The sequence below is a fragment of the Pogoniulus pusillus genome, chromosome 25 (assembly GCF_015220805.1).
Source record: "Pogoniulus pusillus isolate bPogPus1 chromosome 25, bPogPus1.pri, whole genome shotgun sequence".
Lineage (NCBI taxonomy): Eukaryota > Metazoa > Chordata > Aves > Piciformes > Lybiidae > Pogoniulus > Pogoniulus pusillus.
Genome location: NC_087288.1, coordinates 18,441,943 through 18,464,075, shown reverse-complemented (window position 1 = coordinate 18,464,075; position 22,133 = coordinate 18,441,943). Strand labels below are relative to the sequence as shown.

The 22,133-nt window shown below is 52.2% G+C and overlaps 1 protein-coding gene across 2 annotated transcripts in view; it reads left to right on the top strand.

Annotated features, from left to right (window-relative positions):
• Positions 1 to 236: 236 nt before the first annotated feature.
• Positions 237 to 22,133, top strand: part of PARP1 (poly(ADP-ribose) polymerase 1) — a 57,504-nt gene continuing 35,607 nt past the window's right edge. The window contains exons 1-6 of one of the 2 annotated variants that reach the window (XM_064164613.1): positions 237 to 431; positions 5,543 to 5,705; positions 6,544 to 6,662; positions 7,945 to 8,159; positions 16,434 to 16,530; positions 18,663 to 18,779. In XM_064164613.1, the coding sequence (XP_064020683.1) occupies positions 312 to 431; positions 5,543 to 5,705; positions 6,544 to 6,662; positions 7,945 to 8,159; positions 16,434 to 16,530; positions 18,663 to 18,779 (831 nt within the window). In that variant the 5' untranslated portion in view covers positions 237 to 311. Of the gene's footprint in view, positions 432 to 5,266; positions 5,424 to 5,542; positions 5,706 to 6,543; positions 6,663 to 7,944; positions 8,160 to 16,433; positions 16,531 to 18,662; positions 18,780 to 22,133 lie in introns of those variants that run through there. The other variant, XM_064164614.1, reaches the window with a different exon arrangement.

Here is a 22,133-nt window from a genome sequence, read left to right as displayed (position 1 = left end):
GGGCTGCCGTGGCCGGGCCCAGGCACCGTCCCGTGGGCGGCAGGAGCCCTCGCACCGTGCCGGGCTCCCGCCGCCCTGAGCCCCGCGCCGCTCCCCGCCGCCTCCTGATACCCTCCGGCGAACCGGAACGTTCCAGGCACCGCCAGGCGCACCCAATCGATACCCGAGCGACAGAGCCGGCCGGTTGCTGAAGTGCGAGTGGGAGCTCGGTGCTCGGCTAGTGCTGCCGCAGGCGGCGGGGAGCAGCGCGGCGTGGCCGCTGTGCAGCGCGGAGCGGCTCCGCGGGGGTAGCGGCGCCAGCTGGGGCGGCGATGGCGGAGCCTGCGGAGAAGCTGTACCGGGCGGAGTACGCCAAGAGCGGCCGCGCTTCGTGCAAGAAGTGCGGCGAGAGCATCGCCAAGGACTCGCTGCGCCTGGCCCTCATGGTGCAGGTACCGCGTGGCGAGGCCTGGGCCGGGGCTGGCCGCTCGGCTTGGCAGCCGCCGCGGCGGCGGTGCGGGCAGCTCTGCCGGGCCGGGGACCCCCTGCCGGTGCCCGCCGCGTTGTTTCGGAGCTGTTCAGCCCGTCCTCTTTCCACTGCCGCAGCTGCGGGGGCAGGGGCAGCCTATTTTTAGCAGAAGCGCCGTCGCCTGCCGTTCACTGCGATCTCCTCGGCACCTCTGCCTGCCGCCCTCCGCCGTGCGGTCTGGGGGGTGCTGGTCCCCGGGGAGCTGTCGGTGGGCTGTAAAGGTGTCTGAAGGGGCAGCGGTGCAGAGTTCACCGTTAAGTGCATTAGCCGCGGATTGTGCAGGAGGAGGGCTCGGCTCAGGCGCTCAGGGAGGCTCTTTGTTGTCACCCGGCGGGCAGAGAGCGGGGAGACTGGCGGCGGGAGGCAAGCCCTGTGGCTGGGCTTTGCCGTGCCCTGGGGACCGACTGTCACCCGCGGGGTTCCGCATCGAGGCAGAGGAGTCTGCGTTTGGGGCGTGTTTTGCATGCGAGACAGAAACCGAGAGAGGCAAAAGAGGCTGCGGGTGGTGAGCACCCCCAGCTTCCCCGCCCAGCACCCGGAGCTGCCGCAGGGCTGGTGGCTAGGCTGGGGCTGGCAGCAGCCGGGCGGTGTTTCCCGGGACACTGCGGGCACGGAACGGGCAGCTGGACCGCAGTCAGCCGAACGCGAAGGCGTTTTCTGCAGCCAGCTCTCCTGGAATTGTTTGTCTTTTAGGGAAGAGGCTCGCAAGGTCACGGAGTGGGCCCCGCCTGGTGTTGGAGGGCTGGAAATTGTCCGCAGAGCTGTGCTTGTGTTCTGCGCGGCCTGAGTCTGCCCCCGGCTCCGGGGGGCTGGGGAGAGAGAAGTCCCTCTGCGCAGGGGAGCCCAACGCTGCTTTCTCGGGAGACTCTGGGGGGGTTGCTCGGGGAAGGGCGAGGAGTTGCCATCCCGGGCTGGGACCTTGGCGTGTCTTCAGCGAGGGGGCTGAAGGGGTGGTGCAGGCGGGAGCAGGCTGGATATGGGTGTGTGGCGGTGTCCTGGGAAAGGCAGCGAAGGTTTGCCCGTTTGTTTATGGAAAAGCAGCAAGGACGCGGGGTGCGAACGCCGGAGCAGCGCTCTGCAAAGCCCAAAAGTCGTTTCTGGAGAACGCGCTCGGCTTGTGCCCGGGGAGACCGTGCAGAGAGGCTGCGGGAGGACGGGCGGCTGGCACTGCCCCGGGGGATGCCTGGCTGCCGGGGCAGGGCTGGCAGGTCTGCCTGGGCTGGAAGCGGGGGCTGGCTCCCTGGAAGGGAAATACCTGTTTGGCTTCTGTTTCTCAGTGCCTCCATCCCTGTTAGCCAGGCTGTGCCAGGCTGCAGCATTTGCTCGCACGTGTTCCTGCTGCCTCTCTTTTGTTTCTCGCTGGAGATGTCTGCTCTCCTCTGCTCCTCCTCCCCGGCTCCGGCTGCTTTTCCTCCGGCTCCCTCGCACGTGTTGTCCTTTGCTGTCTTCCCCAGCAGGTCAGGCTGCTGCGAGGAGGCTTTGTCCTTCCTTCTGGCAGGAGCGTAGGAGCCTGTGGGCCCTCAGCATACCTTAGCGCAGGGACGGTGTTACTTTTGCAGGGGTGGGTTTATTCAGCGATCTCCTGAGGGCAGGTGGAGGGAACAGCTCTGACCATGGCATCTCTCGCAGAGCCGCTGCCTTTGAGCCATCCATCTCCCCAGAACTGCTGGTCTTGCATCACCCGTTTGTGATTTCAGTTCTTTCTTTATTTCTGATTTTTGCCTTCTCACAACGTCTCGAATTTGCTTGATCTCTTATGCAGAGGGCTCACTCTCCCCACTGCCAGGTTTTGTGCCAACACAACACTTGTCACTCGCTGCTGCAGAGCATCCCCCCCTGCAAGAACCCAGAGCACCCAAGCCTCTTGTTCCCTCTTGGGGAAGTCCCCTGCAGAGCAGCCTCAGTGCTGCCTTCAGTGCACCGAGGTCTTTGACAGATTGTGCAGAAGAAATGAAAGGGAAGCCCAAACCAGGATGTTAGCTGGGCTCTGAATGACAGTGAGATGCTCGGTGCTTGGCACAGGGTGCGCACTCAGCCCCTGCAGAACCAGCAGGTTCAACTTTTGCTTCCAACTGGAACTAAGTTTCTCTTATCTGCACATGCAACGTGAAAGTGAATTGATCTCTCCTTTTCCCGTAGTTTGTTTGGGAAACTGTGTCCTAGAGATAGGTGAGCAGAAAGAAGTTGTGTCAACAAGGTCTGGCTTGCCTGGAGGTTCGTTTTGCATGCAGAGAGGAGTCACACTGTGGGTGCACAGCTCCCTGTAGCAGAGATCTGCTGCTGGTTGCATGGCTGTCTTGTGGATTGTGGCAGCAGTGTGCCCTTCATGCATCCCAGTACCTTGTGATCCCACAGCTTTTGTGTCAGGGACAGAGCCATGAGGAGTTCTCCAGGGCCCAGAGGTCAAGAGTGAGCAATGTTTGGTGCCTGATACATTGAGAGCAGCCCCAGGGTGACTTCTGTGTGGCTGTGGTGCTGTGAGTGTAACCAGGTAATGCAAATCCTGGCTTATGGAAAGCATCTAGCTGGGAATTTAGATGTCCCCTTACAGCTTTGGTTGATGGTTAGTTTTAATTGGGGCTCCCAGCTCTCACAGTATCACCAAGGTTGGAAGAGACCTCACAGATCATCAAGTCCAACCCTTCACCACAGAGCTCAAGGCCAGACCATGGCACCAAGTGCCACGTCTAGTCCTGCCTTGAACAGCTCCAGGGACGGCGACTCCACCACCTCCCCGGGCAGCCCATTCCAGTGTCCAATGACTCTCTCAGGGAAGAACTTTCTCCTCACCTCCAGCCTAAATCTCCCCTGGTGCAGCCTGAGGCTGTGTCCTCTTGTTCTGGTGCTGGCCACCTGAGAGAAGACAGCAACCTCCTCCTGGCCACAACCTCCCCTCAGGTAGTTGTAGACAGCAATGAGGTCTCCCCTGAGCCTCCTCTTCTCCAGGCTAACCAATCCCAGCTCCCTCAGCCTCTCCTCGTAGGGCTGTGCTCAAGGCCTCTCCCCAGCCTCGTTGCCCTTCTCTGGACACGCTCAAGCATCTCAATGTCCCTCCTAAACTGGGGGGCCCAGAACTGAACACAGGACTCAAGGTGTGGTCTAACCAGTGCAGAGTACAGGGGCAGAATGACCTCCCTGCTCCTGCTGGCCACACCATTCCTGATGCAGGCCAGGATGCCACTGGCTCTCTTGGCCACCTGGGCACACTGCTGGCTCATGTTCAGGTGGGTATCAATCAGTACCCCCAGATCCCTCTCTGTCTGGCTGCTCTCAGCCACTCCGACCCCAGCCTGTATCTCTGCATGGGGTTGTTGTAGCCAAAGTGCAGCACCCTGCACTTGGAGCTATTGAACACCATCCCCTTGGACTCTGCCCATCTGTCCAGGCAGTCAAGGTCCCATGACTCTCTCAGTGAAGAGCTTTCTCCTCACCTCGAGCCTAAATTTCCCCTGGCACAGCTTGAGGCTGTGTCCTCTTGTTCTGGTGCTGGCCACCTGAGAGAAGAGCCTTGTCTCACTCTGTGGTCTTTGAAGCCCTTTCCTCCTCCTTTCTCTTCATTGCTAAAATGCTGTTGTTTTCAGCTTGGAGATCTTCCTCCTGTTGATGAGTGACACAGAAAATGCTTCCCTAGGTTGTTAATTCTGGATCAGCAATAACAATAATGATGCAGTGGTGAATATTATTAGTCCAGCATTTGTTTGTGTGCATTACTGGCAGCTAAACCACTGTACAGTTATTTTGTGTGATAGGAAATCAGAATAACACCAGGTTGGTACTTCACATGTGAGTCATAAACAAGCAGAGCCCTTCCATTGCAAAGCTGGTGCAAGGCAGGGCACCCTGGAGCTGCACTTCAGGGAGGTCCTGAGTGATGTGAAGGACCTAGAGAACAAGTGTTACCAGGAGCAGCTGAGGGAACTGGGGTTGTTTAGTCTGGAGAAGAGGAGGCTAAGGAGAGACCTCAGTGCTCTCTACAACTACCTGAAAACAAGCTGGAGTGAGGTGGGGGTTGGTCTCCCTAGAATCAGGGAAGAGAAGGAAATGGTCTGAAGTTGTGCTGGGGAGCTTTAGGCTGGAGATGAGGAAAATTTCCTTTCCTGTGGGCATGGTCAGGCATTGGAACAGGCTGCCCAGGGAGGTGATGGAATCACCATCCCTGGAGGTGGTCAAGAAACATGTGGACATGGCACTGTGGTGCATGGTTTAGTGGCTATGATGGTTGTAGGTTGACAGTTGCACTCAGTTTTAGAGGTCTCTTCCAACCAAAACATTTCTATAATGCTATGACACTTCAGTCCTGACGCAGGACTTTCACTGGGCTCTTGCCTTTCCCTTGCATTTTGTGTCTGCCTCCTGCAGCCTCCTCAGGAGGCAATTCCTTCAGCCCACAGTCCTTGGAGCTGCACCTCCTGTCTCGTGCCTGGAAGCAGGCTCTCGGGCACGGGCAGTTTGCTTGAGACGTGGCTCTGAAGCAGATGTGCACTGTGCTTGGGCTCCTGCAGCGCAAGGGCAGCAGCCTCTCGCGCTCCAGCTGCCTCGGAGGAGATGAACAGAATCATGTTACTTTTTCCACAACCTCTACTTCACTTTGCTTATGGCTGCAGATGGCCTGAGTTTCACAGGGCAGAAACCTCTCATTGTCTGCTTGGGGTTGATAGAGCCATGCTGAGGCTATGACCTTCTTGTTTGAGTAAAGCAGATGGGCCAAGTAAGCAGCAGGGTGATGAACTGGTTAAGCTAGGTAAATGCTTCTTTCGTGGCTGTGCCCTTTGGGACCTCTTTCCAGCAGCTTGTCTGTCATATGAGATGATCTTCTTAGACTTTGTCCTAAATAGCATCCATCTCTTAATTTGAGAGAAAAAGAATACTGAAAAGAAGAACAAAAACCCCCTAGAAATCACTTCTATTTACCCAGGTACTCCTTTTTATCCTCATTTTGGCTGGTTGGGGATTTTTGGGGAGTGGGGTGTTGGTTTTGTTTCCCCTTGATTCTGTCTGAGTTACTTCATCTTGCCTAATGTGCTTTCTTCCCAGTCACCCATGTTTGATGGCAAAATCCCTCATTGGCACCACTACAGCTGCTTCTGGAAGCGGGCTCGAGTCGTGTCCCACGCAGACATCGACGGCTTCCCCGAGCTCCGGTGGGAAGATCAGGAGAAAATCAAGAAAGCTATTGAAACTGGAGGCCCTGGAGGAGGTAAGCAGAGACCTCCAAATGCAGAGAGGTTCACCTGGAACTGTGCTCCTTCCTTTTGGGCTGTTATTGTGGTTATGTGATTGCCACGTCCTTTCAGCTAGTGGTACTGGAAGTTGTGGCGTCTCTGCACTCCAGTACTAGGCAGTGTGATCCAGCATGTTAGGTCACCAAGGGCAAAATCCAAGTCAGTTGCAGATGCATTGTGAAATGCAGCAGGATTGGTGTGTTTTGAGTTATTGGTGTGTTTTAATTTGAGTTATTTAATACTGTATCTAACAAATGCTGTTGCAGGATGTTGGTTTAATGATACCTTCACCGCAGCGCACAGAAATTGCCACACCGTGAGCTAGTGAGTCAGGGGAGCAAGTGAGTGGAATGCAGAGCAGACTAAACTTGCTGCATCTCTGTGTAAACCAAGGGTGCTGAGCAGTTTTAGATTGAGGTCTGCCTGTTGAAATGTAGTAATAAGAAATAAAAGGGAGCTGGCAGTGGGGAGGAGGAGCTTTGCTTTGAAGCAGAGCTATTTGTCACTGTGCTTACAGTCAGTTCTTTAACAAGATCTCCCTTTCAGGAAAGAAGCAGAAAGGGTTAGCTCAGTGCACCTTTAAAAGTGTCTTGCATTTTTGGAATAAGCAATCCTGTACAGTTGCTACTCTTTCTGTATTGAAAGTGCTTTTGAGTGTGGACTGCTTATCTTGCTCTGTGTTCAAGTTCTTGACAGATGAGATGCTGGAACACAGAGGTTTATTAATGCAGGCTGCTAACAATCTGGGACAGAGCATGAGAAAATAAAGGAATGCCTTTTAAAGCCAAACTCTGTATTTGCTTTGTTCTCCAGGAAAAGGAGGGGAACAGGAAGGAGGTGGCAAGGCTGAGAAGAGCCTCAATGATTTTGCTGCAGAATATGCCAAGTCTAACAGAAGTACTTGCAAAGGCTGTGAACAGAAAATAGAAAAGGTTATAAAGCTTTTCTTAGTTCTCCATCTCTTGTCTTTCTTCCCACCGATTCCAGTTCTAACAGTGACTTCTACAATTGCTTCCTGTCTGTCCTGCATGTGGAGAGCACTTGCAGAGCCTGTATTTCTGTGTCTGAGGAGCACTGTCCTGGACAGCTGACAGTAAAGGCATCCCTAGGGCATTGTAGCGTGGACTTCAAACCTGCCAATGCTTCCTTTCACTTGGGTCTTGGAGCAGGGTGGAGCACCACTCACCAGCATTTCTGTGGCAAAAGTGCCAGCACTAAGTGCAGCTTTTCCTGCCTGTTGCAGCACTACAAAGGTGATGGCTTCTTTCTCCACCTCATCTAGGCCAGTTCTGCTTGTGTGCAGTGTGTCCGTATTACGGCCTTAAGCTGTGCCAGGGGAGGTTTAGGTTGGATATTAGGAAGAATTTATTTACTGAAAGAGTGGTCAGGCATTGGAAGTTGTGCTGGGGTAGGTCTAGGCTGGATGTTAGGAGGAAGTTGTTGTCAGAGAGAGTGATTGGCATTGGAATGGGCTGCCCAGGGAGGTGGTGGAGTCACCATCCCTGGAGGTGTTCAAGAAACGTGGATGTGGTGGTGTTGGGTTGATGGTTGGACTTAGAGGGCATTTCCAATCTTAATGATTCTATGAGTCTGTTACCTCTGTGAAAGTGAACAGCATCAGTGATGCAGCTGTTTTGGTGCTCTGCTTTAAAAGACAGTTGGCAAAATGGAACTGTCAGCCTCTGACAGATGTGTGCCAGTTGAGTATCAAGTGCTGGTATGCTTGCTTCTGCAGAAACATTGGTGATGGTTGTGGAGACATTTCTTTCTTGGAGCATGAATTGTTTCACCTGAGCCTACTACTTGGTTGGGTGTCTGAAAAGTTATTTGTGGTAAGATGGGATGAGGCCATATTGGCAGTGCCACTTGAGTGGTAGGAACATAAAGTTCATTTTTAGAGAAGCCTGCATGAGGTGAGTTTACTTGTTCCAGCTTACTGGGAGTTGGAGTGAAGCCTGTAGGATTACTGATGTTGAGTGCTTTTTTCAACAGAAGATTACCTCAAAAGCTGAGTTTTCACAGCCTAGAAAGAGCATTGAGGAAAGCAGAAGTGCAGTGAAAGGGCTTCAACAGAAGTTGCAGTCTTTGACAGAGGCATTGTTGCTGTTTTACAGGTGTAGAGCATCACGAAGCATCGTATTGCTAACTCCTTAACATCCTACTCTTTCCAGAGTGGCCTAATGATTGCTTTTGTGTCGTTTTAACTTGCCTCAGGGCCAGATCCGAATTTCCAAGAAGATGGTGCATCCTGAGAAGCCACAGCTGGGAATGATAGATAACTGGTACCACCCGGACTGCTTCGTGAGCCGCCGAGCGGAGCTGGGCTTCCTCCCAGCCTATGGGGCCACCCAGCTCCTGGGCTTCAGCATCTTGAAAGCTGAGGATAAAGAAACTCTGAAGAAGCAGCTCCCAGCTACCAAGAGTGAAGGGTAAGTGGGCAACATAAGAAATGGTGTTGTCAAGGGGGGAGCCGTTGCTTGCCTTCAATATGTACATGATAAACGTTTAGTGGCATTGCTGGCTCTGTTGAAAGAACATTGGTTGTAGGAGTGTTTGGTCCTTCTGTGACCTTAGGCACATGACAGCAGGCATTTCCCAGCTCTGGTAGCATGCAGTCACAGTATCACAGTATCATCAGGGTTGGAAGAGACCTCACAGATCATCAAGTCCAACCCTTTACCACAGAGCTCAAGGCCAGACCATGGCACCAAGTGCCACGTCCAATCCTGCCTTGAACAGCTCCAGGGACGGTGACTCCACCACCTCCCCGGGCAGCCCATTCCAGTGTCCAATGACTCTCTCAGGGAAGAACTTTCTCCTCACCTCCAGCCTAAATCTCCCCTGGCACAGCCTGAGGCTGTGTCCTCTTGTTCTGGTGCTGGCCACCTGAGAGAAGAGAGCAACCTCCTCCTGGCCACAACCTCCCCTCAGGTAGCTGTAGACAGCAATAAGGTCTGCCCTGAGCCTCCTCTTCTCCAGGCTAACCAATCCCAGCTCCCTCAGCCTCTCCTCGTAGGGCTGTGCTCAAGGCCTCTCCCTAGCCTCGTTGCCCTTCTCTGGACATGCTCAAGCAATGTCCACATGCTCTCTGTGGCTGCCTGGAGAAAATGCAGGCACTGCTAGCAGCTGTGGCTTGGAGAACTGCTGTAGGCCTTTCAGGCATAGAATAATGCATGCTTAATACAAATGGGCACTGGGCTCTGTGCCTCCTCGTGTGCTGCTCTTATCAGTCATGGTTCCTCTGCTGTAACCACCTGTTAGAGTACTTCTTTGACATCTCTTATCTGTGAGCTGCTGATCTGTGACTGGCACCTAGTCTAATAATGGTGCTTACTGGCCACGCAGTGCTTACACTTGGAAGCTTTTGTTTGCTGAATCCCTGTGGTGCCTCTGAAATTTCCTTACCTTGCATGGAGACTTTACTGGAGGCTCTTGGCAGAACTTGTACTTACAGAGAAGTGCTTCCAGGTGACTTGCTAGCTTTGGTCAATCTTTCTGTGTTGGTGAAGGCTTTTGTTAGAAGTCACTTTGCCTAGAGCCATGCTTCATAATGCAAGTCAGTATTGCACTGTCCCCGTGAAGCAAGGAACAAGAAGGTCCTACAAGTAGGAGAGATGTTGTCATTGTAAACCATTGGGTTTCTCTGTGGGTGCTGTAGGCTGTATTCAGCTTTACTTTTGCAAAGATTCACTGTGAAACTGTCCAGTGAGACTGATGTTGGGTTCAGAGGAGCTGTAGCCATATCAAATCTTCACAGTCTTTATTAATGTTGATGTAAAACTCAACGTGAGCTGGCAATGTGCAGCCCAGAAGACAAACTGTCCTGGGCAGCATCAAAATCCCCTCAAGGGAGGGGATTCTTCCTCTTTTACTTTGATCTCATGAGACCCCACCTGGAGTGCTGTGTCTCATTCTAGGGCCCACAGCACAAGAAGGCTGTGGAACTGTTAGAGAGGATCCAGAGGAGAGCCACAAAGATGATCAGAGGGCCAAAGCACTTCCCCTGTGGGGACAGGCTGCAAAAGTTTGGGCTTTTCAGCCCAGAGAAGAGAAAGCTCAAGGGAGACCTTAGAGTGGTCTTCCAGTATGTGAGGGTGATCTATAAGAAAACTGGGGAGGGACTTTTTGCAAGGGCTTGTAGTGACAGGATGAGGGCAGTGGCTTTAAGAGGAAAGATTTAGACTGGTTATTAGGAAGAAATTCTTTCCAGTGAGAGTGGTGAGACACTGGAACAGGTTGCCCAGGGAGGTTGTGGGTGCCCCTTCTCTGGAGGAGTTCAAAACCAGGTTGGACAGAGCCTTGAGCAACCTGATCTAGTGGGAGGTGTCCCTGCACATGGCAGGGGGGTTGGAACTAGATGACCTGTAAGATGCCTTCCAACCCAAACTATTTATTGGTTCTCCAGATGGGTGGCTGATGGGCAAAGCTTTGCATGTGTATAAATGTTCTTCACAGAGAGAAGTTCTTTTCACAGAGAAAAGTTATTCCCAGAGAGAGTGATTGGCATTGGAATGGGCTGCCCAGGTGGAGTTGCCATCCCTGGAAGTGTTCAAGCAAAGCCTGGCTGAGGCACTTAGTAGCATGGTCTGGTTGACTGGCTAGGGCTGGGTGCTAGGTTGGACTGGATGAGCTTGGAGGTCTCTTCCAGCTTGGTTGATTCTATGAATCTACATCATCCTCTGCCACAGGTAACAAAGCAGAGCAAGCCTAAACTGATCTATGTGTCATTAAGAAGTAGAAACTTCCACACTGCTTCCTTGGCTAGCAAGCAGTTGCTCCAGAAGCATTCAGCAGTGGTGTGGGTGCTTACGTGGAGAGAGTCCTGCAGTGCTCCTGTTGGAGGCTGGTCAGGTTCTCTGTTGCTGACCTCACACAGCTGGAGGCTGAGATGAGCTGTCCAGCAGCCTGCCACCTTTCCATGCAGGCAGAGGTAAAAGGCATCCATGCATCCAGAGCAAAAATGCCTCTGGATGGGGTTGTGAAGCCCAGTGCTTTGATGCACTTTCAACTTTTCAAGCAGTCCTTTGCTTTTGGTGCTCTCTGTGTGCTTTGTGTGCTCCATTTTGTCCTGGCACAGTGTGAGTTTAACAGGGTTGTCTGTAGGGCTTTTTCCCATATCTTCAGCAGAGCTCTAAGGATTTGACTGTCTGAAGTCTTTCTCTTGACTGCCGTGGCTCTGCTTCTCTGGGCCACTTCTGGGATGCTGCAAAATATGAAGGCTTTGCAAAGATAGGCCACAAAGTGCTTTGCCAAGTCACTCTGTAAATAAAACCCTGGAATTACAGTGGGGAAAAAGCTGAGGCTGGTGATCTAGGGTAATGTGAACCAGAAATCCCCTCCAGGTGGGGAATCTGCTCTCCTCAGACCCCACTTGGGGTACTGTGCAGTTCTGGAGCCCCCAACACAAGAGGGACATGGAACTGTTGGAGCCAGTCCAGAGGAGGCCATGAAGATGCTCAGAGGGCTGCAGCAGCTCTGCCATGAGGACAGGCTGAGAGAGTTGGGGCTGTGCAGCCTGGAGAAGAGAAGGATTGGAGGAGACCTTATAGTGGCCTTCCAGTATCTGAAGGGGGCTACAGGAAGGCTGAGGAGGGACTATTGACAAGGTCTGGTAATGACAGGATGAGGGGGAATGGGTTTGAACTGGCAGAGGGGAGATTGAGACTGGATGTTAGGAGGAAGTTGTTTGCAGTGAGGGTGGTGAGACACTGGCACAGGTTGCCCAGGGAGGCTGTGGCTGCTTCCTCCCTGAAGGTGTTCAAGGCCAGGCTGGATGAGGCCTTGAGCAACCTGCTCTAGAGGGAGGTGTCCCTGCCTATGACAGGGGGCTGGAGCTGGATGATCCTTGAGGTCCCTTCCAACCCAGACCACTCTGTGATTGTGTGAAATGCAGCAGGACATCTCAGCCTCCAAGCACTGTGTGAACAAGCCCCTCAGCCATGAAGGTGCTGGCCTTCTTCTGCTGTTTGAGCTGTGTGCTTGAGCCAGGGGTATTAAGGGTGAACTGGAAAAATAGTTGTCTCTCAAGCAAGCTGAGTAATTGAGAGGGCAAACAAACTGAGTGAGTGGGTGGAGAGATATGATGTGTTTCCTACCTGGTGGTTGGCTGCCAGGCAAGCACAGAAGTTCTGGAGAAGCCAAAAGAAGAACAGCCCAGAAGCTGTAATTGCCTTCATAGCTCATAGAACTGTGAGCTTGGAGGAGACTTTTTGAGATCACAGAATATTAGGGGTTGGAAGGGACCCAAGGAGATCATCCAGTCCAACCCCCCTGCCAGAGCAGGACAATCCTATCTAACACAGAGCACACAGGAACACATCCAGACAGGCCTGGAAAGGCTCCAGAGAAGGAGACTCCACAGCCTCCCTGGGCAGCCTGTGCCAGTGCTCTGTGACCCTTACAGGAAAGAAGTTCCCCCTTGTGTTGAGGCAGAACCTCCTGTGCTGCAGCTTACACCCATTGCTCCTTGTCCTATCCCAGGGAGCAGTGAGCAGAGCCTGTCCCCTGCCCTGACCCCCAGCCCTCAGATGTTTATAAACATTGATTAAATCCCCTCTCAGTCTTCTCCAGACTTAAACAGCCCCAGGTCCCTCAGCCTCTCTTTGTCAGGCAGTGCTCCAGTCCCCTCATCATCCTTGTAGCTCTCTGCTGGACCCTCTCCAGCAGATCCCTGTCCCTCTTCAACTGGGGAGCCCAAAACCAAATGCAGTATTCAAGATGAGGTCTCAGCAGGGCAGAGTAGAGGGAAGGAAGAACCTCCCTCGTCCTGCTGGCCACACTGTTCCTGATCCAGGCCAGGATGCCACTGGCTCTGCTGCCCACCTGGGCACACTGCTGCCTCATCTTCAGCTCCTCTCTATCAGTACCCCCAGGTCCCTTTCCTCCTGGCTGCTCTCAGCCACTCTGTCCCCATCCTGTAGCACTGCTTGGGGTTGTTGTGGACAAAGTGCAGAACTCTGCACTTGGCCTTGTTCAGTCTCATCCCATTGGCCTCTGCCCACCCATCCAGCCTGGCCAGGTCCCTCTGCAGGGCTCTCCTACCCTCTAACAGCTCCACACCTGCTCCTAGCTTGGTGTCCTTGCCAGCAGCTTCTCCATGGAGAGAGCTCACCTACTTCAGGAGGAAATAGGTTGGACTGGATGATCTTGGAGGTCTCTTCCAACCTGGTTGATTCTATGGTTCTATGAAATGCAGTAGCAGCTTGTGAGCTCCCTTCAGCTGTGCTGCTCTGGCAGCATATGTTTCACCCTCCTGCTTCAAGCTGTAATGCTTTTCTGCTTGTTTGGGTGGAATTGCTGCCCAGGACAGGAGCAATGTCATTCTGGAGGTGTCCTGCAGCACCAGATCAGCTGCAGAGGTTGCCTTAGGCAGAGGGTAAGCAGTCAGCAAAAATCTGGTGTTGCTTTACAGGAGTGAGGGTGAAAGGAGAGCTCTTGTTACTCTCTGTGATGGCTGCCTGCTTTATCCAGGGTTGCTGTGCTGCCCTTTCCACCTTTCATTTTCATTGTAGGGATGGGAGCATGAAAAATAGAGAGTAGATGGTAAGGAAGGACCAGGCTAGAGTGGGACAGTTCACCTCCATCCCCATCTTCTTGAAAGCTGGAATAAATCTCACAGTTGTGCATCTTTGTGAGGCTGAAAAGAAGTGTTTTGTGTTGGCTGGTCAGGAATGATCCTTCTGAGCAGAGTGCTGGGCTGGAGCTGTTGGCTGTGGGAAGACTGTCTCTTCCCCAGCAGGGAGAAGAGTGTGTACAGTAGCCCCCAGAGTTTGATCCCAAGGATGGAAGGTAAAGTTAATGCATCTGTCAGTGTGGGTATTTTGTCAGCTGCTCTAAAATTTGCTCTTCTGGGAAGGTGGGAAATGAATTTAGCTTTGCTGTTCTTCAGGCTGTGTAAAATGATGATTAGTGTTTGCTTTGAGCCATGGGCATGGCCAGGGACAAAAGAGGAGTCTCCAAATCAGGGAGGAAAGGGAAAGTGGTGTAGAAGTTTGTGCCTCTCTGCAGTTGTGCTGATCCCTTCTGCTCTGTGCTTTGTCCAAGTGGCTGGAACAGGTAGAGTAACACCCTCTGGCCAGGAGAGCAATCCTGACTCTGAGGAGAAGCTGCCAAAGGTGTGAGTGCCTGCTGGAATTTGTGTGCTTCCCTGGGACATGGGGCCTCTCAGCAGGGTGAGCACCTTGCAGAAGCTGATGTACAGGCTTTCCTCCTTTTGGAGACAGGGAGACAAGTTAGAGCATGGCAGAGAGTGCTGGCTTGCTGCAGCAGCCTCGCCAGGGAGAGGCACTTCAGGTGCGCAGCGTTTGGGCACTCGTCCTAAATGCTTACATTGTTCAGCCCTCTGGCTTGGGAAGGGGCAGCAGAGCACTTGGCACTCCAGAGGAGATGTTTTTCCCACCTTAGGCTGTGTACTTTTGACTCTGTTTTAAAAAATACAGTGTCACAGAATCAGGCAGGTCAGAAGAGACCTCCAAGCTCAGCCAGGCCAACCTAGCACCCAGCCCTGGCCAAGCAACCAGACCATGGCACTAAGTGCCTCAGCCAGGTTTGGCTGCAACACCTCCAGGGACAGCAACTCCACCACCTCCCTGGGCAGCCCATTCCAATGCCAATCACTCTCTCTGCCAACAACTTCCTCCTAACATCCAGCCTAGACCTCCCCTGGCACAGCTTGAGACTCTATCCCCTTGTTCTGTTGCTGGTTGCCTGGCAGAAGAGCCCAACCCCACCTGGCTACAGCCTCCCTTCAGGTAGTTGCAGACAGCAATGAGCTCTGCTCTGAGCCTTCTCTTCTGCAGGCTGCACACCCCCAGCTCCCTCAGCCTCTCCTCACAGGGCTGTGCTCCAGGCCCCTCACCAGCTTTGTCACCCTAAGAAGCTGTTATCCTTGTGGTGGGGCTCAGTGGTCTTGCCCCTGGTCTTGCCCCTTGCAGGAGCTGCAGCCAGGGAGGAGAGGGAACTTGCTTGGCTTGGGGGCTTTTGAAAGCATGACTCTGTGTGTGCTGTATCCAGTCCTGCCATGCTGGTTGCTGCTTGTCTGTCTAGAGATCAATACAGAGGTTTTCTCAAGAGATGAAAGCTGCTGCTGGTAACACAGGGTGGCTCCTGCCCCTCTTGAGGCAGTGCATCTTCCAGTGCTGGGCTGAAAAACACTGGCAGGGGGACAGCTGGAAGAGGAACTCTTCTGCAAAGGTAGAAGAGGCTCTGCAGAGGGACCTGGTCAGGCTGCATAGATGAGCACAGTCCAATGCCAGGAGTTTTAACAAGGCCAAGTGCCAGTTCTGCACTTTGGCCACAACAACCCCAAGCAGTGCTACAGGATGGGGACGGAGTGGCTGAGAGCAACCAGGCAGAGAGGGCCCTGAGGGTACTGGTAGATAGTAGCTGAACATAAGGCAGCAGTGTGCCCAGGTGGCCAAGAGAGCCAATGGCATCCTGGCCTGGATCAGGAGCAGTGTGGCCAGCAGGACAAGGGAGGTTATTCTGCCCCTGTACTCAGCACTGGTCAGGCCACACCTTGAGTACTGTGTCCAGTTCTGGACCCCTCAATTCAAGAGAGATGTTGAGGTGCTGGAAGGTGTCCAGAGAAGGGCAACAAAGCTGGTGAGGGGCCTGGAACACAAAGCCTATGAGGAGAGGCTGAGGGAGCTGGGGGTGTGCCGCCTGCAGCAGAGGAGGCTCAGAGGTGACCTCATTGCTGTCTACAACTACCTGAATGGAGGCTGCCAGGCACCCAGCAAGAGAACAAGGGGACACAGTCTCAAGTTGTGCTAGGGGAGGTCTAGGCTGGATGTTAGGAGGAAGTTGTTGGCAGAGAGAGTGATTGGCATTGGAATGGGCTGCCCAGGGAGGTGGTGGAGTCGCTGTCCCTGGAGGTGTTGAAGCAAAGCCTGGATGAGGCATTTAGTGCCATGGTCTGGTTGCCTGGCTAGGGCTGGGTGCTAGGTTGGCCTGGCTGAGCTTGGAGGTCTCTTCCAACCTGGTTGATTCTATGATAAATATTTGAAGCTGCTGGGTCAGCTGAAAGACACCCCAGCCTTTTAGCCCCACCAGATTTGGAGAGAGATGCTTCTCTTCAGTGGTTCTTAGCTCTGCCTTTGCTGAACTCATGCAGGTGCAGATGAACATGCCTGAAAATGCTGCAGTATTTTCTGTGCTCTTAGAATCATTGAATTATTTTGGTTAGAAAAGACCTCTAAGAACATTGAGTCCAACCATCAACCTAACACCACCATGGCCATTAAACCACATCCCAGAGTGCCGTGTCCACATGTTTCTTGAATACCTCTAGGGATGGTGACTCTGCCACCTCCCTGGGCAGCCTGTTCCAGTGACCACTCATGCAGTAAAGAGTATTTTCCTGATACCTAGCCTTAAACCTCCCCTGGCACAATTTCAGGCCCTTTCCTCTCATTCTGTTACCTGATACTAGGGAGAAGAGACTGACCCCTACCTCACTGTGACTCCTGATCTTCTTTCAAACCATGCAGTTATCTTCAGGTGCACCTGGCCTTGAGGCAGCTCACATTGCAGAGCCAAATCTAGCACAAAGGAATTTGGAAAGTGGGTTTGCCTGCCAAAACTGAGGATATTCAAGCCTCTGCACATAGTGGCTGTCAGCAAACCAAGCTCTGGTAACGCCTGGACAGGCATTTGAATAACTTCATGTCCTATCTGTGCTTTGTTTTGTTTCTCTCTGTTAGAAAGAGAAAAGGAGAAGAGGTAGATGGAAATGTGACTGTGAAAAAGAAACAGAAAAAAGAAAAAGAGAAAGAATCAAAGCAGGAGAAACAGCTGAAGGTGAGTTTTAGTTGATTGCATCTTAACGTGCTCGGGTAGAAGAGTGCCGTGTCAGGCACTAACTGCAGGGTTGTAGTTCCTAGAGAAGGACTCTACCCCATGTCCAGACAAAGCAGAGTTGTAGCACAGCTGGTCCTCATGTCCTGGCACAGGAGATGCCCTCTCAGTAAGGCTTTGCTGAGGGCAGTTCACCCTGTTCTCTAGGAGTGGTGCTTACTAGATTTAAATAGCTCAGGTTCAGTGCCTTTGCCCTCAGAGAGGCTGCTTCTGTGTTTCCTCCTTATCATCTGCTTGTGACAGATGATGCTCTGAGCCCGAGCACTGCTGGACAATAGCCTGGAAACCAATGGACTGCACAATGTGAAAGTCAGTCAGAAGTGCAGAACTAGATTAATGGGAAATCACATCCTTTTTTTATTCCCCACCCTCTGGGAAGCTGTGCTCAGTTCTTGGGCACAAAGTGTGGTAGATCACAGCGTTCTACCTTTCACTCTGTAGGATGTAGTGGGAAGAGTTCCCCATAGAACATGAGAAACTTTGTATTTACTGAAGGTTTGGCATAGGGACTTTCTCATAAACTACTTAACAGATTGTTTTTGCTGCAGTTGAGCTGCAGAGAAATGGCATTCCTGCTTCTGAACAAAAGTGGCCTGGGTTTGTTGAATGGCAGCACCTTCATTTTCAGCACAACTTAACTGAGAGCTTACCAAGGCTTTGCTGCTGTGGTGCAGATGCTTAGGGCAGATTGAGGCAATTTGTGGATCAGGGTTAACATTGGGTTTACTATTACTTATTCCCTATGTCAGCAAGCATCGTTGTTAACAATGGAAATTAAACCCTGTTACACAGGCAGCCAGTTCTTCCAGCACAGCCTGTGGTGTCTGTAGCCAGTCAATAGCGTTCAGAAGCTAATCTCAGATATTTCAGGATGCTTCTTTGCTCTCCAACCTTTTCCCCTTTTGTAGGAAGCCCCAAAAGAATGCACAGGCTCCTCAGCACTGTTGCAGGTGACTGATCTGGTAGAAATTCCTCTTGTGCTTAGGTGGCTTAAAAGAAGAGCAGTGCTGATGGGCGTTTCTTGGGGTGGTTTTAATGCAAGGCTGAAATGCAGCCACATCCCCACTAGTTAGGTGACACTGGCAGAGGCTGCTGGGAGTTTAAGGGTAGCAATGTGATGGAAACTTGGGGTCCACTCTATCTAAAAGCTATCAGTCTTGGTACTTGGGATGGTTTGGGTGTTCCCCACCCCCCCACACTTTGGAAATCACCCAGACTAGACTCAGCCAGCTCTGGAAATGGAATGAAGCTTTGTATTTACAGCTTAGCACAACAGACAAGCAGATAGTTACAGTATATGCAGTTATAGACAGAAATAGACAAGGTAAAAGGTAATACAGAAACACAACAGCCCTCCCAGAAACCTGAGTCCCCAGGAGGGGCTCCCAACTGCCCCTTCACCTTGCCCCTACCCCTCTCAACCTTACCCCAGTCCCAAGGAAGAATGGAAGTTTGGCCAGGGGGTTAGGAAGCAAAGTGGGTTAGGAAAGGAAAAAAAAACAGAGGTGAGGTTAGGAAGAGAGATGGAGCTTGGAGCCCCCTGGCAGGAGAAGTGCCTTATCTATGTTTGGATTCTTCTTCTTATACATCTCAGCAAGCCTATGAGTGCAGTAGACATCACCCTTGTTTTCCTTTCACAGCCTGTAATCTAGTCCTTCTCACCAAAACATTCCAGCTAGCTTCAGACTAGCACAGTAGCACTGCTTGTGCCTCCTTGTGAGGGATAGTGCTGTGGGGGTGGCCTTTCTTTATGTACATGCAGTGAAGAAGCCTTTGTTTAGCCAGAATCACATAGGGATGTCCTTCTGCATGTAATCTTGAGAGAGTGTGTGCTGAAGCCTCAGAATGCTTACTGTATGCATACTGAAATCTGAAGCCTGTGCCTCTAAAGATCTCTTCTAGGGCCTTGGGTAAAATCTGTGACTCTCCTTTTTAGTCAAGCTTGTGGTGCTCTTCATCTGAGAGTCTGTATTAAGGTACTATGGGCTTGCTAAAACCTTGACCACATGCCACAGTTTCAGGAGTGTCCTTAACAATCAATTGCAAGTAGCTAAGCTGCTGGATTTTGTCAACAGGAACAGACAGAGCTGATCTGGGGCATCAAGGATGAGCTGAGGAAGGTCTGCTCCACTAATGACCTGAAGGAGCTGCTGATCGCCAACAAGCAGGAAGTTCCTGCAGGGGAAAATGCTGTGAGTTGGTCTGGAGTTGCTTTGTGTTTGTGCTGGGTCTGTGAACTGGTGAAGCTGACCTGAATGGGCTGCCCAGAGAGGTGGTGGAGTCACCTGGAGGAGTTGAAGCAAAGCCTGGCTGAGGCACTTAGTGCCATGGTCTGGTTGCCTGGCTAGGGCTGGGTGCTAGGTTGGACTGGATGAGCTTGGAGGTCTCTTCCAACCTGCCTGATTCTGTGCTTCTATGATTTCAAGTCTGAAATGTTCCTAACACTTCTGAAAGAAATTCAGGACAAAGCCCAGTCCTTTTGTCCTCTTTGAGGCCTTGAGCTACCTGTTCTAGTGGGAGGTGTCCCTGCCTATGGCAGGAGGTTGGAACTGGATGATCCTTGAGGTCCCTTCCAACCTAAATGCGAACTTCCATTCCAAGGTGAGATCAGCGGAGGGAGAGCCTCGGTACAGGCTAGCCGAGGTGTGCTGTGGTTTGGTTTGTTTGGGCTTCCTGGGTGTGATGGTTTGGGTGTTCCCCACCCCCCACACTTCTGGAAATCACCCAGACTAGACTCAGCCAGCTCTGGAAATGGAATGAAGCTTTGTATTTACAGCTTAGCACAACAGACAAGCAGATAGTTACAGGATATACAGTGATAGACAGACATAGACAAGGTAAAAGGTAATACAGAAACACAGCAGCCCTCCCAGAAACCTGAGTCCCCAGGAGGGGCTCCCAACCGCCTCTTCACCTTCCCCTGCCCCTCTCAACCTTACCCCAGTCCCAAGGAAGAATGGAGGTTCAGCCAGGGGGTTAGGAAGCAGAGTGGATGAATTAAAGAAACAGAGGGTGGGCTTAGAAAGAGATGCAGCTCAGAGCTCCCCAGTGGAAGTGGTTATCTATGTTTTCATTTTTGTTTTTGTACCTCTCAGCAAGCCTGTGAGTGCAGTAGACATCAGCCTTGGTGTTCCTTCCACAGCCTGTAATCCAGTCCTCCTCACCAAAACATTCTAGCTAGCTTCAAACTAGCACAGCAGGCTTCTTGGGGGCTTTCTGTGGGCAGAAGAAGCCCAGGGAAAGGGCAGGACCGGTGAGAGCTGTCCTCAGCACACCTGCTCACACAGTGCCATGGCTGGGGGGTGTTGCCAGGGGACCACATGGAATTTAAAGGGCCCAGTAGCCCAGCTTCTCATTCCCAGGCAAGCTCAGCGACCAGGAGAGCAGTGCCTGAGGGGTGGGGGAAACCAAAGGCCACACAACCCCACCCCTAGCCTGCTGGCCTAAAACCGCATCACCATAGTCGGTAAGCATAGTGGTCTCCACCCGGCAGAGGAAGGGCAGGCTCCTGGTGCCAGCTAGGATGGAAATGCAAACACAGGTGAAAGATGAAATAGGCCAAGACACAGCCCACAGGCTGCAGTGTGCCTCGGTCTCTCCTCTCTGCCAGGCAATTGTATACACTGTGGACAGGTAGATTTGCTACTCAGAAGTGCAGCACAGCTGAAGGATGAAGCTGAAAGATGGAAGGGTGAAGCTGAAAGATGGAAGGGTGAAGCTGAAGGATGGAAGGGTGAAGCTGAAGGAGGGAAGGGCGAAGCTGAAGGAGGGAAGGGCGAAGCTGAAGGAGGGAAGGGCGAAGCTGAAGGAGGGAAGGGCGAAGCTGAAGGAGGGAAGGGCGAAGCTGAAGGAGGGAAGGGTGAAGTTCATAGGCTTAGAAAAGTCAGAGAAGCAGAAGATGAGATAGACAGGTGGTGCCAAGCTCTGGCAGCCCTAATGGAGAGACAGCACTACCCATTATCAGACACTGAGGGCCAGGTACCCCCTGTATCCACCCCCTGTCAGACTGAAGCCAGTAATTCAAAGGAAAAGAGGGAGGGGAGGCAAGTCCATGGTCAAGGCAGTAAAGAAACTCCTGTCCTGTCCATCTCCCACCCTCTGAACTTCCCAACCAAATCATCAAGGGGCTGTGGCAACAAATTCCCACCCGCCGTGGTGGGAGTGTGGCTTCAGTTATTGACAGTGCTCCCCAGGTGCCTTTGCAGAACAGGTTTGATGTCCTGCAGGTCCAGCTGGCCAGCCAGGAAGGTGAACCATATGGCTTGGAGGAGTTCCCAAAATTAAAGCAGCCCAAGCCCTCCACACAAACATCTTGCATCAAAAAAAAGAGAAGAGTTATTGTCATAGGAGACTCCCTTCTGAAGGGGCAGAAGGCCCAACATGCAGACCTGGCCCACTTCAAAGGGTGCTCTGGCAGAGGGGATGGACTGGATGGTCTCCTTGGGTCCCTTCCAACCCCTAATGTCTGTGATCCTAAACCATTCTATGACTCTGATGATGAGCCAGCAGTGTGCCCAGGTGGCCAAGAGAGCCAATGGCCTCCTGGCCTGGATCAGGAGCAGTGTGGCCAGCAGGACAAGGGAGGTTATTCTGCCCCAGTGCTCAGCACTGGTCAGGCCACACCTTGAGTGCTGTGTCCAGTTCTGGACCCCTCAATTCAAGAGAGATGTTGAGGTGCTGGAAGGTGTCCAGAGAAGGGCAACAAAGCTGGTGAGGGGCCTGGAACACAAAGCCTATGAGGAGAGGCTGAGGGAGCTGGGGGTGTGCAGCCTGCAGAAGAAGAGGCTCAGGGCAGACCTCATTGCTGTCTACAACTACATGAAGGGAGGCTGTAGCCAGGTGGGCTACAGGCAACCAGCAACAGAACAAGGGGACACAGCCTCAAGTTGTGCTGGGGAAGGTCTAGGCTGGATGTTAGGAGGAAGTTGTTGTCAGAGAGAGTGATTGGCACTGGAATGGGCTGCCCAGGGAGGTGGTGGAGTCACCGTGTCTGGAGGTGTTGAAGCCAAGCCTGGCTAAGGCACTTAGTGCCATGGTCTGGTTGACTGGCTAGGGCTGGGTGCTAGGTTGGCCTGGATGATCTTGGAGGTCTCTTCCAACCTGCTTGATTCTACGTTTTGTGATACTAAATTCAGCATCTTAGTCTCTGTATTCTGCTGTGCCTAAACTAGACCCTGGGGTGTTTTGGGGTTTTTTTGTGTTGCTGGCCCTCCAAGAGCAGTTTAATTATGACACTTTATGTTGCCTCCCTCAGCTGTTCAATTATGGAGGATGAGGAAGAAAATGGGCAAATTGTTTCCTGGTATCTTTCCTAAAAACAGTCACTTTTCAGTCTGTGTAACTTGTGGAAGTCTTCTTTGGAGCCACACTTTGCTTTAAGTATTAGAGTTTACTAAGAGTCTTTGTGAGGAGTCTGGGCTGGGATGTGGGAAGTGTCTAGCCTCAAAATGGCCAAGAAATAGACTAGGCAGGAAAACCAGGACTGATCTGAGCCTACATTCCCACCTACCTGCTACTTACGTTCTCAGGTGCAGTAGTTCATCTCC